At 38.6% G+C, this 18,373-nt stretch overlaps 1 protein-coding gene across 1 annotated transcript in view; it reads left to right on the top strand.

The window, feature by feature from the left end:
* Positions 1-11,491, top strand: part of NEDD4 (neural precursor cell expressed, developmentally down-regulated 4, E3 ubiquitin protein ligase) — a 42,000-nt gene extending 30,509 nt beyond the window's left edge. Inside the window, exons 16-26 of the mRNA XM_009272669.2 lie at positions 387-599; positions 1,222-1,343; positions 1,444-1,514; positions 3,136-3,231; positions 4,277-4,350; positions 4,493-4,553; positions 5,140-5,199; positions 5,291-5,398; positions 6,040-6,136; positions 9,446-9,518; positions 9,596-11,491. Coding sequence (XP_009270944.1) covers positions 387-599; positions 1,222-1,343; positions 1,444-1,514; positions 3,136-3,231; positions 4,277-4,350; positions 4,493-4,553; positions 5,140-5,199; positions 5,291-5,398; positions 6,040-6,136; positions 9,446-9,518; positions 9,596-9,698 — 1,078 coding nt within the window. The 3' untranslated portion in view covers positions 9,699-11,491. The remainder of the gene's footprint in view (positions 1-386; positions 600-1,221; positions 1,344-1,443; positions 1,515-3,135; positions 3,232-4,276; positions 4,351-4,492; positions 4,554-5,139; positions 5,200-5,290; positions 5,399-6,039; positions 6,137-9,445; positions 9,519-9,595) is intronic.
* The last annotated feature ends 6,882 nt before the right edge of the window (positions 11,492-18,373 follow it).

An 18,373-nucleotide genomic window follows, 5' to 3' on the forward strand; every position in this document is an offset into this window, starting at 1 on the left:
TTATATATCAAGCTTATAATATGATGGATTTTTTCAGTGTTTAAAGGATTCCATGCCTTGCTGTATGCAGAACAACTGAGCATATGCTGTTACTACTAAGAACTTATTTCAACCCTATTTTTTGGTATGAAATAGAACTTAGTATCTGAAACTCTCCATGCTAGTTGAATTGTATGTAAGTAGAGCCTCTTGTCAATCATATTGTGTTATGTTTCCAAATTATTTAAGAAAAGGATTTGTGTGCCATTCTTTGTCTGTTTACAAAATCTGCATACTCTACAAGACTAAAAGATGGTGGGTTTTGTTCTATTATTCTGGGTTTTTTTAATGTATGTATATTTCTTTTTTTTTTTTTTTTTTTTTTGGAGTTAATTTCAAATTTTTAGATTTGAAATGAAAATTCATCGCACAACAATCCTCGAAGACTCTTATAGAAGGATTATAGCTGTAAAGAGAGCAGATTTCCTTAAAGCAAGACTTTGGATTGAATTTGATGGTGAAAAAGGTTTAGACTATGGAGGAGTAGCCAGGGAATGGTTCTTCCTTCTCTCTAAAGAAATGTTTAATCCTTATTATGGATTGTTCGAATACTCAGCTACGTAAGTAATACAGGTCTGGAAGACATGAAGACTAGTTAGGGAAAGCAGATCAATTGTATTTCTCATACCTACTTTAAGAATGGAATTACTGCCCCCCGCCCCCCCCCCACACTCCCAAACTGTATAGGAGGGTTTAGTTGTTAATAATTGCAACTTTCTGCACCTAGTTCTGTGTTTGACAGAAGAATAATGTGGAGACAATACCTGTATTATTTTTTTCAGCAGTCTAACATAAGCCATGTCATCTTTGCATAGACAAGCATATGCTTGCAACCTTCTACTACTTACAGAAGAGGCAGTATTTAACAAATAATGCAGAGAATGTTATTCTAACTACTTTAATAGGAGTTAAGCCCTTCTCTTTGGCATATGTCTGACTTACAAAGGTAGTTTGTGGTGTTTCAAAACTGTTATTTCTGCTATGCTAATAGGATCTTCTATTGAGTATTGTTTAATATTAGATTAGTGATTTATTAATCCAAATATGATTATTTTTTCAACTTCATGAAAAGTAATACCTGATTTAACCAGTGATGTCTTTCAGAACTTCAAATGTGGGACTGTTCCAATAATACAACATTTTGTTTTTCTTTCTCTTCCCTGCTCCCTCTCTCAACTTCAGAGATAACTATACTCTGCAGATCAATCCAAACTCTGGACTTTGCAATGAAGATCACCTCTCTTATTTCAAGTTTATAGGTCGTGTAGCTGGAATGGCAGTTTACCATGGCAAACTTCTGGATGGTTAGTATTTATTTTATGTAATACGATATTTAGGTTAATATTGTGCATATTTTGAATTTTAAGTTACATGCTGTTCAATTTATTTGTTCTTCTTTTAAAGCCTTTTTTATTCGTCCTTTTTACAAGATGATGCTCCAAAAACCAATAACACTTCATGATATGGAGTCTGTGGTATGTAATTTGCTTTATCATGTATGTTAGGGTTTCAGGTACATATTAATTTTTTTTTTATGTATCTTTAATGACATTGTGAAGGTTGAAAGTGCATGATTCAAAGAAATTTTAGGCTGCGTCCTTTATAAGTCTGTAAGTTGTATGGGAATTAAAACTTCCAATGAAAATCAGAGACACTTAGACTCTGGTTTAAGTCAGTTAAGCTGTTATTGAAAACTTGACTCTAAACTTTCTATGATGTTTTCTTAAAATATTTTTAGACGCTAAGGTCCTTAAAATTAAATATAAACTATCTTTGGGATCCCTGTCTTGGCCTGTTTTTTAAATTAGTTTGTGTCTTTCGATTATTAAAAAGAAATGTATTCTTATACTTTCAGAGACTGAAAATATTCATGAGTGATACAATGTAACATTTTTAGAGGAAAACATGGTCCTTACAATTTTCTTGTTTGTTTGTTTGTTTGTTTGTTTGTTTCCCTGATAATGATTCTTATTTAGAGTAGTTGTGTGCAGAGTGATTTTTATTCAGTCTCTTTAATCTATTACTGGTTTTGCTGTCCTGTAAGAATAGAGAATATAGTTCCTATCTGTTTCTGAGTAACAGATTTATAGATGTGTCCTGAATTTTTTTTTTTTTTTTTTTTTTTCCCAGTACTACAGAATCATAGAATGGTTTGGGTTGGAAGGGACCTTAGAGATCACCTAGTTCCAACCGCCCTTCCGTGGGCAGGGACACCTTCCGCTAGACCAGGTTGCTCAAAGCCCTGTCCAACCTGGCCTTGAACACTTCTGGGGGGGGGGCATCCACAACTGCTCTGGGCAACCTGTTCTGGTGCCTCACCACCCTCACAATAAAGAATTTCTTCCTATTATCTAAGCTAAATCTACCATCTTTCAGTTTAAAACGGTTACCCCTCGTCCTATCACTACACTCCCTGATAAAGAGTCCCTCCCCATCTTTCCTGTAGGCCCCCTTCAAGTACTGGAAGGCTGCTATAAGGTCTCCCTGGAGCCTTCTCTTCTCTAGGCTAAACAAACCCAACTCCCTCAGCCTGTCCTCATAGGGGAGGTGCTTCAGCCGCCCGATCATCTTCGTGGCCCTCCTCTGGACCTGCTTGAGCAGGTCCATGTCTTTCTCTTATGCTGGGGACCCCAGAGCTGAGCGCAGTACTCCAGGTGGGGTCTCACGAGAACAGAGTAGGGGGGAGAATCGCCTCCCTCGACCTGCTGGCCACACTTCTTTTGATGCAGCCCAGGATGCGATTGGCTTTATCTTAATTTTAATTTCCTAAGGCTCTTTGTAGTAATGCCTAACGATACAGGGAAGATAAATACAGAACGAGAGACAGGAGAGTCCAAAATACATTACTTCAGATAATGCTGTGGCATTTTATCACCATTTTGCTGCGTGAGAGATTTTTAGTCCTGAGATTGCTGAGTCTTCAGGTTTCATACATCTTTAAGGGTCTTTGTAGCTTTGTACAATTGCAGAGTCTCTGTATCCAGAATACAGGATTATCCTAGGTAGCAGCGTTCCCTGGGCTGTAATGGAGCCTCTTATGGCTTAAAGGATAGCTACTCTATTTTGTATTTACTATTTTGTGATTCTCTCTCTTAGGATAGTGAATATTACAATTCTCTGAGATGGATTCTTGAAAATGATCCAGCAGAACTGGACCTCAGATTTATAGTTGATGAAGAACTCTTTGGTCAGGTTAGTATGTTTATGTACATTTGACCTGTGAAATTAGCTGATTTTATCTGTATGGTATTAAGAAAAACCCTTCATTCACAGTCGTGTTGGTTTGTTCACTCAGCTGCTTCTTTTAGCTGGCACATGCTCATGCAATGCTCTGTGAGCCTGGCTGATGTGATAAAGGACTTGGAAATAAGCAGAGCTTTAAAAAATAGCTCGTGCTTTTTTCTTAAATAATACTTGTATTGAAATGTAGCTGTTGCTATGAATGCAACTGAGACTGAGATATCCATAGTCCCATTACTTAATCTGGAGTAGAGGTTGGTTTTATGTGATTGGCTGGAAAGGATGACCTCTTTTAGAAATGGTTGGAATCATAAATTTCACTGGGAGATAACAACAGGGTTTTTTTCTCTAAGATGTACTAGAAAACTATGGAATAAACAAGTTTGTGTAGAAAGCTATCAATGATAAGTCATGTAGAAATATCACAGGTCTTGAACAAAAATTCCAAATTACAGATGCCAACTAGATTTAGGTATGATAGTAGCCTTTGTGGTCTTGGGTAACTAAAGTGATCCTAAGCAGGAGTGTGAAAATGTATATCCGTAATGAACTGAAAATCAGATACTTGTCTACTGAGGTTCTAGTAGAATAAATAACTATGTAACAGAAATGCATATTGATTCACTTCTTTACTGGGACCATTGCTGAAATTGTTCTGTAAGTGTTTTTCCTTGAGATTTGGAAAAAATAGTGAGTCATTGAATATGCAGTTAGTGAAGTCCACATCACTGAGAACTTGTGTGCAAACTTAGGTGACTTATTGTAGCAGGTCAGAAAAAATGAAGGTTGCCCCATTGCAGTCTGGCATCCCTGAATAATACATTTTTTAAAACAATCAACCAAATTCTATTTATTCAGGTGACCTGTGAAACTGGTTCTGTTTCTCATAGTTTTCAAATTCTGCAGTCTTCAAGAGTTAACTAAATTACCTAATATTAACATATGAATTCTGTTACGTATGTATCTAAGACCTACCTATTCTATGTATTGCATTTAGACCCATCAACATGAACTGAAAAGTGGTGGATCAGAAATAGTTGTCACCAACAAGAACAAGAGAGACTACATTCAGTAAGTAGTGGTCACTATGTACAATGTATCTCACTGGATTGCCCCTCTGGTGATAGGGGCTGTTTGTTAGTTGTATTAACAAAAGGAAGTTGTTGCTTTGTATATAAATTGCTTTTATTTTAAATGTTTTGTTTTTTTACAGTCTTGTAATTCAGTGGAGATTTGTGAGCAGAGTACAGAAACAAATGGCAGCCTTTAAAGAGGTATAGTTTTAATTAAAAAAGAAATTCTTCTCAGAATTTGTTGCATCTAATCTTAAGACAAGCTTTTTTGGACATCCTGAAGACCCACAGATAATGTTGTTACAGCTATAAAAAAGGCAGTGATGCTGTTTGTAGTGTCAGCTTTGAATTATTTCAGACTTAAAAATCTTTTTAGTATATTTTTACTGAGATGTTTAATTCATACTGAAAAATTTGCTTATTTATCAATCCTGTCTGACAGCTTTAGCTGTAGTGCAAACTATTTAATGAACTTTGCAGAAATGAAAGTTAAATCAAACTAACAGAATTAAATTAAACTAGCTGGTTTATCCTTATTTGCATAAATGATATTACATATATGATATTCAGGCTTATATATACACCTTTCAGTGTAGCACAATAAAGATGTGAGATAAGTCAGAATGAAAAGTACTGTCACCAAACTGGGGACTGCTGGTGTCCAAACGTCTGTATTTGATGTATTGCTTTGGCTCTGTTTACTAAAGCATCTGAATATCATTCTCAGTGAACAAAAATGCTTAAATAATGTTGACTTGATTTCTAAAAGCTTCCCTCATCTTTTTAGGGCTTTTTTGAACTAATACCACAGGATCTGATTAAAATTTTTGATGAAAATGAGCTAGAGGTAAGTGTGTCATGGAAAAGAAAACAAATTATGTTGAAACTTAATGTTACTCACTTAAACTTTGGTGGTTGTTTGTTTTTGATCTGTGTAGTTATTAATGTGTGGACTGGGAGATGTGGATGTGGCTGACTGGAAACTACATACAAAATACAAAAATGGCTACAACATAAACCATCAAGTAATACAATGGTTCTGGAAGGTATCGTGAAGTTCTTTTTTTTTTTTTTTTTTTTTTTTTTTTTTTTTTTTTTTTTTTTTTTTTTTTACTTAAAACCTCTTCAAAAGCTGCTGCCTTTCAGCTATGCTAGATTATCGTGTGATTCATCAATAGGTAGGTAAATATTTGGCCATTAAAACTCCTGAGAAAAGACAGTAAGAAAACTAAAGATGAGATGCATGGTAAGAATGTAAATACGCTACTGATACTTGCTTTTATGAAAAAATCCATGTCTGACTGAGGTTAAAAATATTTCTGTGTAGGTTTTTCTGGCATGGTTACACTAAAGAGGTGTTAAACTCTTCTGTTTAATAAATTACAGGAATTTGGCTGCTAGTTCATAACATCAGGAAACTTCAAAGAAAGTAGGGGCCAAATCTTAAAGGGAAGTATTTTAACAGCCTGCTAAGCCAGTAGCCATACTCTTGTTACAGTGCCATCGAAAAATTGTTGACTCCATAGCTTTTAGCAATAGGCAGAGAAGTGGACTATGTGTGTCACTAAAAAAAAAATGTATATATATAAAGGATAATGATTTAGAGTTAGAAACTGTTACATAAATGTGCTAGCTTAAAACCTTAATTTAAAAATAAATCTTTAATTGTAATCATTATCATACATAGGCAGTCTTAATGATGGACTCTGAAAAGAGAATAAGATTACTTCAATTTGTTACTGGCACGTCACGCGTACCTATGAATGGGTTTGCTGAGCTGTATGGTGAGTACTTATGATTATGTTCACAATTAAGTAACAGCACACGATACTGACAATGTCATGATGTTTGACTTCAAACATAGGCACATTATTTTTCAAGTTTTGCTTTAAAAATGACTATATACTGGCAGTTATAAGAAGCAAAGAGAAGAGTCACTTAGATCACACGTTTCCCATGTTCTATAAATGCTTCATTTTAATTCTGTTTTTGGAAGTTTTAAATGTATAGGACTTCTCAAATGAATGTGGATTTAGAAGTTCTAAAGAGCTGCAAAAATCCCTGTTTAACACGTGATTGAGCTTGAAGAAAATTCTGAGTTATCTCAGATCTGATTACAAAGACATGGTGGCACCAGCAGTTAACTTCAGATTCTTATAAGTTCCCCAACTGCTTTTATCTGCTCACAGGCCACAGTTGTACAGATACAATTTTTTGTAAGGGTATACTTTAAAGAGGACCACTGAAATGATACGAGTTAAACATAATGCCAAAAGAAAAGTAGTGAACCTACAGTGCAGAGACTGAAACAAGCAGATGGCAGCGGGCAGCACACTTTCATACCAAAGCCAGAAAACCCACTGTGGAAAGACCGCGGGCAAGCAGATAGAACAGCCCATAAAGGGTGGGGTGTTTTGCTTATGGGAAGCCTGTTTTCAGCTGCCATCAGCTATTATGTTTTCTGCTAGACTACTTTATTAAGGCTAAAAGGGCTTGAGATCATATGCAAATGACTGAATAGCCTAACTTGTGTATTTGAATAAACATTTCCTTCTTTGTAAACAAGACAGTAATTTGTTTATAAAACACTAGAACTGTGACTAAATACCACCCACCATGTGTCCCCATTTCTTCCTCTCTTCATTTTTATCGTAAATACTTGGTTATTTTTTCCGTTCCATCAATGAAATGAGTTGAGTTCCAATGGGAAGGACAGTGCCCTCAGCAGACATGAACCATGGTGTCTGCTGTTGCACCTGAACCTTGGTACTGTTGGGAGTTACAGCACATGCTCATTGCAGTGGAACCTGATCAGAATTCTGCTGCCTCCAGATTTTTGTCTATTTGTCTAAAAACACTACCAGAGATAGAACTAAGGAATGATACAGGGAAAGAAACTGTTGAAGCTTTTGGCTCCCTTCTGGCCAAGCCCCAGTTTCTGTAGTTCTATTCACTCATTAATGAAAAATACAATTAGCAGTTGTCTTGCACAGTGCTTTGTTTCTTTCTCTTAGTTATTTCTACTTTACTGTGGCTGGCATGCCATCCTCACTAAACCCCAGTAATGATCACAATCACATTTCCAGTACCTGCTTGTATTTGAAGAACTGTAGGTGGTTCTTCAGTGCTTTGTGTTGGTACGTGGCTTTTTGCTGCTACCGGGCTGCCCCTGTGGTTATTCCCTTCCCACCTTCGGGCTGCAGTCCTAGAGCTGGCTTTCTAGTGGGAGATCTCCCCCTTGTGGCCCAGAGAGGCATTTCTGCTCATAAAAAGGGAGTGTTTGGTGTCCGGGGACAAATCCACCCCAGTTTGAGAACTAGGACACTGAACAGATGTGGCTTTCTGGTATTTCTTGTCTTCCCCCCACCCTGCTTTGTCATCCTCTAGTTAATTAGTTGGATAGCTAAAATAAAGACTTATTCTTACTTAGCTATTAAAAGGGAGTTTTATTGTCTTGTCACATGGTAGAATGTACCGTCAGTCATAGAGCTGCTTCCCTGCTTCATCCTTATTTCAGGCATTCTTACTAGTTACCTTCTCTAACCAGCCTTCTGCGTTGAAGAAACATGTAACCCAAAGAAGAAAGTAAAGAAGAGGAGCTGGGAGTGTTTCCACAACTACTGACATAACTGTCTCACCGATAATATTTTAGGATGAAGTGATCAGTGTCTGCTCTCATCTGTCTAGTTCATTCGCTAGACTTGTATGAAGCATAGTTTCTGTGCATTGATTGGTATTTCCTACCTTTTTGTGTATATTAGTAGTTGTGAAAGGGTTTTCTCCTTCTCTTGTTTTATTTTTGTCTGTGGGATGAATTGTCTTGGTTGGTTTGTTTGTTTTTCTCTGTATATAAGTTGGCTAACATCTTCTTCCAAATCCACTTCTACAATGTGCATTATTACATGTTATCATAATATCATTTCATTTTATTATGAATATGTACACATTTCTTTCTTTCATGTGTCCATAAAACCACAAATGAACTCTTTTTTTTAATTGACAATTATAACTTATATAGTAAAAAAACCCACATTTTGGAGGAGTCATTAAAAAAAGGGAAGGTGTCTGCATTATAAAACCAAATTCATTTCATAGGTCTCTCTACGCAAGCACTTATACCTCAGCTGTATTCATAGATCAACCTGTTCTCATTACTGCTGCTCATCTTTAATCTGAAACATGTTTCACATCTTCCATTTCAGAAGCAGAAGGCTACTCATTCTTGGGTAGCCATCTGCCTTGGAATACAATTCTCTAACTGTATTGATAGTATCCTTGTAGAATAGTCAGAGGACACCCACCATCAGAGATAATCTCCTGTTCTCTGACAAGATAGTGATTTTTTTTTTTTTTTTTTTTTTTTTTTTTTTTTTTTTGAAGCTCTTCTCCAGACATACACAAATGCTTTCAACAGCTTAAGGCTTAAGGTACACAGTCTTCTCCAGACATACACAAATGCTTTCAACAGCTTAAGGAAATGGTTATAAAATGCCCTTTGCATCCACTTGGTGAGAGTTGAGAGGTCCAAGAAACTTTCAGATATGACATGCTGTAGGACGGTTGCTGAAGGCACAGGCGTAGCTGGAGTTGCACTTGCTAGCCAAAAAAGTTCTCTCAGGTGCATGTGTACATCCCTGGAGTACACATATGGTCACTGTGTTTCAGAAAGTTCTCACTCTACTTTGTTGTTGCACAGGTAAAGGTGGACATTGAATACTTTCTGCGAGGTTATATAACTTGGCACATTGTGATAAACATGTCTAAATTTGTACATGCAAAACTTACACAGTATAAAACTGTCTTCTGCATAAAATTTTCAATGCCAACTACTACACATATGCATTTAGGTCTTAGACTTCTGAGCTTAAGGTGTAAAAGTCTCTTGAAATTAAGATATAGCAAGAAATAATTGAAAATGCAAGTGAATTGGGATTATTGACCATTACTGAGTATAGACTGTAAATACAGATTCATATAGATAGGTCCTATTAATGTCAGAATTGGATTATAAAAAACCAAAATATTTCATAATTTGAATTTCTAATTATAAAAGAACCTCAATGGGGTGAAAATTGATGTATTCTTTTCTGCAGGTTCAAATGGACCACAGTTGTTTACAGTTGAACAGTGGGGTACCCCTGAAAAACTGCCGAGAGCTCATACCTGGTGAGTATATAATTTAAGAAAATTATGACCTTTAGTAAGAGTGATAAAATACTTAAGAGTTTTCATCTGTTTTTCAGCTTTAATCGCTTGGATTTGCCTCCATATGACTCGTTTGAAGATTTATGGGATAAACTTCTTCTAGCAATTGAAAATACTCAGGGGTTTGATGGGGTTGATTAAGACACAGACATAAATTATGTCAGTCCAGTGCTGCAATTTCATTTTAAGGGTTTACAAACTAATTTGAATTTTTCCAGGGACTACCATTGTATTTAGTCACATGGCTATTGAATCTTCATAGTATCACTTGTAAAATAAGTAAGTATTAAAAATTCACTAACTTTTGAAAATGCATTTTACCATTTCCACAGTTTTGTGGAATAATAACTATAATACACACATTGGATGGGCCAGTGCCAAGTAAGTAAAAAACTAAAATGTTTTAAGCAGTTGCCTCTTCTACAGTATTTGACAGACTGTCCTGCAGTAAACTGCTGAAGTAAAACTGTGAAGAAATCTTTGCAGAGGGTGTAAATTTGAATTGCTGCTTTAAGAGGAACAACTGAAATTGTTAAACTGTTTTTAAAACAAAAACAAACAACAAGCTTCATGTAATGCAATATCATAATCTGTGCTGCTTCAGGCCGTTTGCTACAGATCTGCCCAAAGCACCTTATAATTTAGCATATTAGGTAAAACATTGGAAAGCGTTTGTTTGCATTATCAGCCATCAGTTTGCAGAACATTGACTTGCTGTTATTTGTTAGATTTCTCTTTCTAACTTGTTTTTGTTAAAACAGTGTAACAAAACCAGGACCATCAGTTTGCAGAACGTTGACTTGCTGACACATTTTATTTGTTAGATTTCTGTTTCTAACTTGCTTTTGTTAAAACAGTGTAATGAAACCAAGATTTTTATATAAAACAGACAAGCAGCATAATTCTGAATTGTAATGAGAAATTATATCCATTTTTTGTCTGAATTTGTATACTGTCGTTGGTTTATTGAGTGTTCATAACTTTTTTTGATAAATTTGTAGTTCAACAATGGATAATATTTTCAATTCAGCCTTTTGCAACGAATTAATCTTAAAGTGAAATTTGTATGGATATCAGTATTAGTTAACTGGTAGTTAGAGGCCTTTATTATCCATTCTTGCAGTATTGCACTACATAACAATAAAGAACATGTTTACAGGGTTTTCTGGGCCAAATTCAGCCGTCTGATATGTGCAAACTTCTCTGAACTGCATGGAGGTTATGCGCATGTAACCAGGTGCAGAATTTGGTTCTGTAATATGTTTACAGGTTATGCTAGTTTCTATAGCTGCATTTTTATATTTTTTTTCTCCACTGTTAGTCTAGAAACCAAATTTGTTAATACAGTATAACCAAAGTCATAACCAACAATGTGCAATTTATTGTAGATCAACTTGTCATATAAATATTAGTTTGACTTCTTTTGTAAATGTGGGTATTTTTTGTATTAATGTTAACACTTTTTTTGAGCAAGTGCTGGTTAAAATCATTAGCAAAGTTGGTTCTAAAAGAAAAAAATTGGTTTATATACCTGGCTTGCTTTAATTTTAACATTTTATTACCAATATGATCTGAGGAAATGACAGTACCTAGCTTTGGCCAGCAAATTTCCGTTTAGTCACAGTCTTTATAAATATGCAGGAAGGAAGTGTAGCACACCTCTCTCTACAGATATGTAAATTATGTAACAAATGTAATGGGTCTTAAGGGATATTTAAAATCCCACTTTGTTTTATTCTTTGACTAGGTCATTAGGGCTGAGAATATTACATGTAAATAAAGGTAACTTATACAAATTTCCCAAATCTATATGCAGTTTTGTAAAACATGAATGATATATCAGTAAATCTGTATAGATTTGAATGTAGCAGGTTTTGTTGCATACTTTGAAGTATAAAATAAGGATCCTGAGAGCAGTAAATAAAAGTTTATTCTAATAAGTTGTGACTCAGTTCTTTGAAGTGCAAATCAGTAGTCTTGAAATAGCAAAAATTCAGTAATTTTAGTACTCCTAGGTAGTAGGAGTAGGGCAGTAGGGCAGCAGTTCCACCACAATACGCTGGTACTTCTATATAGGTGTTGAGGTGCAGCAGCGCTGTTTTCTAGCATTCTGCTCCCAAGACATGCAGTCTTTGAAAAATTAATACCATGTTTTTATAAAAGCTCTAGGTTGCTGTGAGCCTTCATTGTATAGCCAGGCTAGAAACACTACACAGCAGACGGGCAAATGTGGAGGCCCCACAGAAATGCCAGCTGACTGCTACTGGGAGGGTCAGGCTCCTCTCCTGCAGTAGGAACACCCTTCTCAATTGGTCAGCAGGCGCGCAGCCAACAGACTTCAGTGGTGAGTGTGGCAGAGGTGTGAAAGGGGCCCCGAAACTCTGCTCCAGGCAGCATGGACTGCCCAGCAGTGATGGGGATGCGCCGCAGGGCTTGGTCCCCAGTGCCAGCTGGGGGAAGCAGCCCTGGCGCATGGGTGGAAGCTCCTGGAGGAGGATGCTGCTGCCAGGTCTCGGGCCGCAGGGAGTACTTGTTGCCTCTCCCTGGAGCCAGGGCAGGGCTGGCCTTGCCTGCAGGAGCTCTGTTGTGGGCAAGATGCTGAGTTGCCCCATGAAAGAGCTACAGGGGAAGTGAGCAGACTTGTAGCATCGGGGAGGATGAACAGCAAGAGGTCATAAGGGTCTTTGCAGAGACCTTGTAGAGGCAAAAGACCAAACCATGCAGTGGGAGTAAGAAGGGGCAGCTGGAGGTCCTACTTGGGCAGCTGGTGGATGGAGATTTTCCAGCTTCACCCATCTTGGGAGCTTGTGACTTGTGGCATCAGAAGAAAGGCAGCTTCTCCACCCTTGGGTTTGAATTTACAAAATTGCTATGGTGCTGTAATAGACAAAGAAAGGAACAAGTTGCATTAGGGGAAGGGTTCAGAGCCAGATGGGCCTGAACCAAGCGTTCACGCTGAGAGTTGGTGGGTGATAGAGTGCAGAGTCCCTTCTGTGGGCTTTAAACTAGGTTTGTTGAGGAATGGTGATAACAGCTTGTGGTTAAGTAAGAGAAGAGAGGTCAATGGTGCAAGTACTGGGGCAGGGTGATGGGAGTGAGGCAGCCCTTGTGGAGGATGCCACAGGCTGAAGGGGGCCCACCTCATGTGCCTGAACCCACTCACAGGCAGCCAGGGAAAGACAAGAAGGAGCAAGAGACATGGCTCGTATGGCTGGAGCTGCTTGGTTCTGGGGAGACCTGTGGAAGGGGTGACAGGCTGGTACAGACCTTTGTGGGTCTGGGTCAGGGGAGACATCAGTATGGGAAGCACCCTGGTGAGGACTTGTCCTAGACCACCTGTTTGTTGTGAGGAAGTGGGCAGAGTGGTCTTGAAGCAGCTCAAGGAATCCTGAAATTGCAAACCCTGGCTCTTACAGCAGACTAAACGCCCTGATGTCTGCGGGAAGGGCAGCGCGAGGGGATGCAATCAGGAGGTTTCTGGAGGGTGTCACGAACAACTGAACAAGGGTGCTGGCTTGGCCAGCCAGGGTGATGCTCTCCTAGATCTGCTGCGTGTCCCTTTGTACTTGTATTTTCTGCACATCACACCTCTGTATTCCCTGAAACATATACACTTAGATTGGGGGGGGGCAACTCCAAAGATGCTACTATGAACACTTACCTATTTTTTTCACCAGGAACACTGTTCCTAGTACGGCTGTGTGCCAGCTGCAGACCACTTACCATGGCATTGCAGATGAGAATTTAACAGCTGCTTCCTTGTGTGTTAATGACCAACTCTGTTGCACTGTCATTTCATTACTCTCAACACCCAGCAGTGTCAGATGAGGGGTAAGGCAGAAAAATTTCCCAGGTAGGTAAGAGCTAAATGTACCAATCTGTTGAAAAAAGGAGTATATAGAGTTGGCATTTGGTAAGAGATTTTGTGCAGATCAGGTTAAAAAGCATAGATCTGTGAAAAAACTTATTTTTTGAGGGGAGACAAGCAAGATGCTAATTCTAGAGCAGGGACTGGGCTGTAACATGAGGGAGAGGATGGCTGCAAGAGGAATAGTTTCACTTTCTTCAGCTTTAAAAACACTGCACTGAAAATTCACTGGAGGGGGTGGGGGTTGGTAGTAGTTTTCTGGGCTGCTCCAAGCCTGAGAGCTGTAAGCAAAGCAGTTCCTGCCATTGATTATGGCTTTTGCAGGTAAATGCCGATCGATTCAAACCGGCTTTACTAGAGCCTAAAAAAGACAACTGAACACCTGCCCTGTGTTTGAGCGTTTTCCTTCTAGCACGATACCGCGGCCGCTGTGCCTTCCCGCCCGCCGCCCCGCCGGCGCCGCCGCGGGGACGGCTGCCGTGCCGGGGCACCCGCGGGGGGGGGACCGTCCCCGACAGCCGCCAGCAGCCACGGCCCGGGTCCTGACCCCCGGTCGAGTCAGCGGCGTGACGAGACCCGGTTCTTGCCGTTCCCGGGAGCGGGGCGGGAAGGAGAGGGGTGTGGCTCAGGCAGCAAGCTTCTTACGAGGTGGGGTTACATCATCCAAGGACAGTGTAAAACTTCTGGGAAACTTCAGGGGCTTAACTTTTCTGGCAGAGTTAAACCGTTTTTGTTTCACGTGTAGTAAGGATGGTGGTGACATTTATTAGTGTATTAATTATTGCCGTTGTGTAGTGCATGGTGTTCTTGTTTCTGAATAAATGAATATGATGCTGTCAAAGAAGTGAATTTATTTAGCCTAAAAAAGGTAAAGTGTATAGATTAACCTCAGCGAAGGCTTGCAGTATAAACTGTTTATAATTTAAAGGTCTACTTAGACTGCTGTGGGTGAGGTTCTCTTAGATTTTTTTTCGATCGATATCAATAATTTGATTTGTATTGACTTAAAGGGTTTTGGTCTGAAATGGTCTTTCTCTAAAATTTTTCATTTATTCCAAAGGTGATTATGTATGTGGAAATGCTTTGCAGTCTGGTGTTACAGAAATGAGACTTTTGGTATGAACAGGAAGCATTCAACAATAACTTGGAGGTTTAGGGCAGTGGCTGCTGTGGTTTTTTCTTCGAAATTCATTTCTCTCAACTGACAGATTTTTAGGCCGGGTGTTACTTGTATCAAATCTTTCACTTCTCAGGGTGTTACAGGTGGGTCTTCAGCATTCTTGTTGCATCACATGAGGCAGAGCTGTGGGTTAGTAGGAAGCTAAAACAACAGTTTCTTTTAAGTGCCACTGAGCCTTCACTTACGCTGCTCGAAGGACACGACTTAAATAAATTATTTCAAATTACTAAGTCACATCTGTAGCATATTAAACAAATTATTTTTTTACTAGAGGCAGGGTTGAGTACTTACGCATCAAACCTAGGCAAAATATATGAACGTAGGCTACTCATTTTCCTTCTCTATCCTATTTTTTCCCTCTCTAACCTCATCGTTTCATACATAAACTTACTTTGCAAGCTACCTAGTGCCTTGGCATTTGATTTGTTCTGTAAATCCATAGCACAGTTTTGTGCTATTTCACTAATTGACGGTGTCTTTACAAAAATCAGCCTGTGTCTCATTGAAATCCACAGATGCCTCTGGCATACTGTCAATGTGAAACATGTCCTGGATCAGCACAGACTTCCTTTTTTTCTTGTGTACCTTTTTCAGTGCGACTTCAATGTTACTTAGCAAATACATGATACTTTTATCAGTTCCCTAGAGTGGGAATTACATAATTACGATGATAACATGCTAAAACACATATGAAGTAATTAAAACTGTATATGTGTAGTTTTAAATACTGTTTTCATTTCACCTGTTTCTTGTGTGGTCAAAAAGAATGTCGATTGTTAGAAGACCAGGCTCTTCTGTCTGTCATTCTTCATGCTGCCTGTTCATTTGTGTTTTCCTTTCTGTTTCTCATTAATTAGTTTGTTGTGGTGCTTGGGTTCTTCACATAGGGTCTTATCAAATGATTTTCTTTGTATGAGATTCTGCTTTTTTAGGGCAGTTTGTTTATTTTAATATCTCCCCTTTTTAATGAACGATTTCTTTAAAAGAATCAATGTGCAGTTCTTACGATGTGAACTGAGAGGAGCTTACTTATTTATCTGCAATTAGACCACCACCAATAACAAGAATCCATACCTCTGGTGCCATAGAAGCACCTTATTGAAACGTCCATATGTTTAAAAGGGAACCAACACCTACCATCTTCCATTGTTATAAATGGGAATTAAGCATTTAACAGCTGCCGTGTTGCTCCATGGCATCACAAAATCAGTAGGAGATGCAAGTACAAGCTTTGGTACTCATTTTCTTTAAAGTGGAGACTTAATTGCTTTTTCTATGTGGAACATATATCATTAGCATGCTAATCAGAATACAAACAGCTCGCAAAGGGGATAATGAGGGAGAACTTCCCTGCAGTGCTCGGTTTACATCCACGTGACTCTGTAGAAAAATGTTTTGTTTTGCTGAGCTGTCCTTAATTTGAGGTTTCTTGCTTAATGAGACTTCAAACAAATTCTGCATTGTAGGTTTCAGGTTTTCATCCCAGAGAGAGGCTTGGGATATTGGGGAGGGGGGAGGCAAAGCGGCTTGGGAAACCTGAACAGGCATTAAGTAAGCGAGCATGCCTCTTGAGGAAAGACAGATAAGGCAGCCTTCCTAAATATGACAGAATGTAAAACTTTCTGTTGACATACACCACAGTCTAAAAACATACATCACAATTTGTTTTTCTTAAGCCCTTTTGAGTTTAATTTAATGGAAAATGTTTTCATAATTGTCTGATAGCTTTTCTGATATTTTCTACAGGCTGAAATATTTGACTCGGGTTTTGTTTTGAGGGCTGGGAAGTATGACCTTTCGGAGGCTGTGAACACACATGTCCTGCTATGCACTGTTGCTTGGGAGTATGCAAAATCCTAAAGGTTTAAATCAAATTGCCCTGAGGACTGCTTACTGACCTTTTGAATGCAAAGCTGTCAAAACCTTCAACTAGACATCAGCTAGAGAAGAACACTTCAGGCAGATCAATGCAAATAGACAATGATGTGGTTCTGACTTTTGGTAATTCCTGGTTAGTGAGAAACAGTTACTGTGCTGCAAGAACTGCCGGAAACAAACCCACACTGCTGAGGAGTTGCTGTGAGTAACATGTAATAGTTGTTTTTCAGGGAAAACCTTTCATAATCTACTTAAGAAATTAAAAGTTTTCATTAATTGCCAAATCCTGATATAGTTATCTGAGCAGGATGCTTCATTGACTTCAAAGGGATTTTTGTCTGCTTAAGGAATGCAGGGTCAGGCCCTTAACTAGTGATAACTTTCTTCAGTGGGTTGTCAGATATGACAAACTATGCCACTTTAATAGAGGTTACCCTCGCCATGCCATGCCATGCCATCCCTTTGTTCTGAAAACCTGCTTTCTTCCTTTGCCCAGGTAATAGAGTTTCTGGGTGGTTGCTATATAGAAGAGCTTAGAAATTACCCTCTAGCTGAAGTTGTGGTTTCTGTGAATATATTTTCTTTACTTTGAATAGCTATAACACATTATTTTCTAGTTCTGATACGTTATATAATAAATTCAGTTGCAGAAAGTGTTTGGTGGAGTTATGAGTGTCTGTCCCCCCCATTCTGTGAATTGCTGCCCAGCAATTAGTTGTCAATCCTTAATAGATGTATTTCTCATTAGTCGTTCATGCCCTATTGCTTGCTGTAATGCAGAGTTTTAAATAAATGCCTTCTTTTCAATGTAGGCTTACAGAAATGGACCAAAAACCAGGGGATTGAGAAGCTGTATGTTGGGTCTCAGTCCAATAATTATAGGCATCCTGTGCAAAAAGTATTAAGCAATCATGTATATCCTGTGCTGAAGACTCACAGAATAATTACTTCACAGGTTAGTAAAAAATAATTCTGTGCTTTATCAGAATGTTACAGCTGCTCTTCTCTTAGTATAGTTGAAAGTTAGCTATCAAAACATAAGAGGTGCTGTTTCATCCAAGGCAAAAATAATATAGTTGAGCTCTATTAACATGTAGCTAAAAATTATGCCTTTTTTCAAAATAATTCATTTTTACTATTCTCCACACTGAGAATTCAAAGTCTGACTGTAAACCATTCTAAGATCAAAATTTCACTTATATAAAAGTCTACAATTTTTTAAAGATAAAAAAAGAGGTGAAATTGAAATTTTTTGCATGCTTACGTAAACCTGAATTAGGAAAGCAAACAACATTTCAGTCATCTAAATACTTTTTTGTACTGGAAAAAGTCTAGCTATTTAATTGACTCTTAAAGTGCAAACAGGCTGGATCAGTTGATCTCTCACTGTAGAAAGAAATTAATCCTAATCATGCTGTATCTAACTTGAAGACTGAACAGCTAAATGGGTTGATCTGGGGCTACAGACTGGACTGCAGCTGCAGCAAGGATGGGATGTGATGGGGAGCTGAGCTGCAGGATGTGGCTTGGGTTATCCTGCACTGGAGGTGTTAATGGGGAGGGGGCTGCAGCTTGCTCAGGATGCCTTGGAAAGGGCATTTGTCCATCTCTGCCCCTCCTGAAGCCAGTAGGAGTTTTAATACTCGGGGGAGGATTTGGACTGCTCTCTGCATGTTGAAGGTTTTCTTTTATCTAGTTAGGCTAAGGCATCATGCTTTCAATGCTGCAACAGCTTGCTGATGCTGAACGGGATGCCCCTGTGGCCCCAGCCGCCCCAGATGGGATTTCCGTGCAGTGACTTGCACTGGCCTGGTCCTCAACTGAGCACATTAGGCCAATTTAACTCACTAACTTGTCATAAAACTACCGCCCCCCCCCCCCCCCCCCCCC

This window comes from Aptenodytes forsteri, unplaced genomic scaffold (assembly GCF_000699145.1).
Source record: "Aptenodytes forsteri isolate BGI_AS27 unplaced genomic scaffold, ASM69914v1 Scaffold526, whole genome shotgun sequence".
Classification (NCBI taxonomy): domain Eukaryota; kingdom Metazoa; phylum Chordata; class Aves; order Sphenisciformes; family Spheniscidae; genus Aptenodytes; species Aptenodytes forsteri.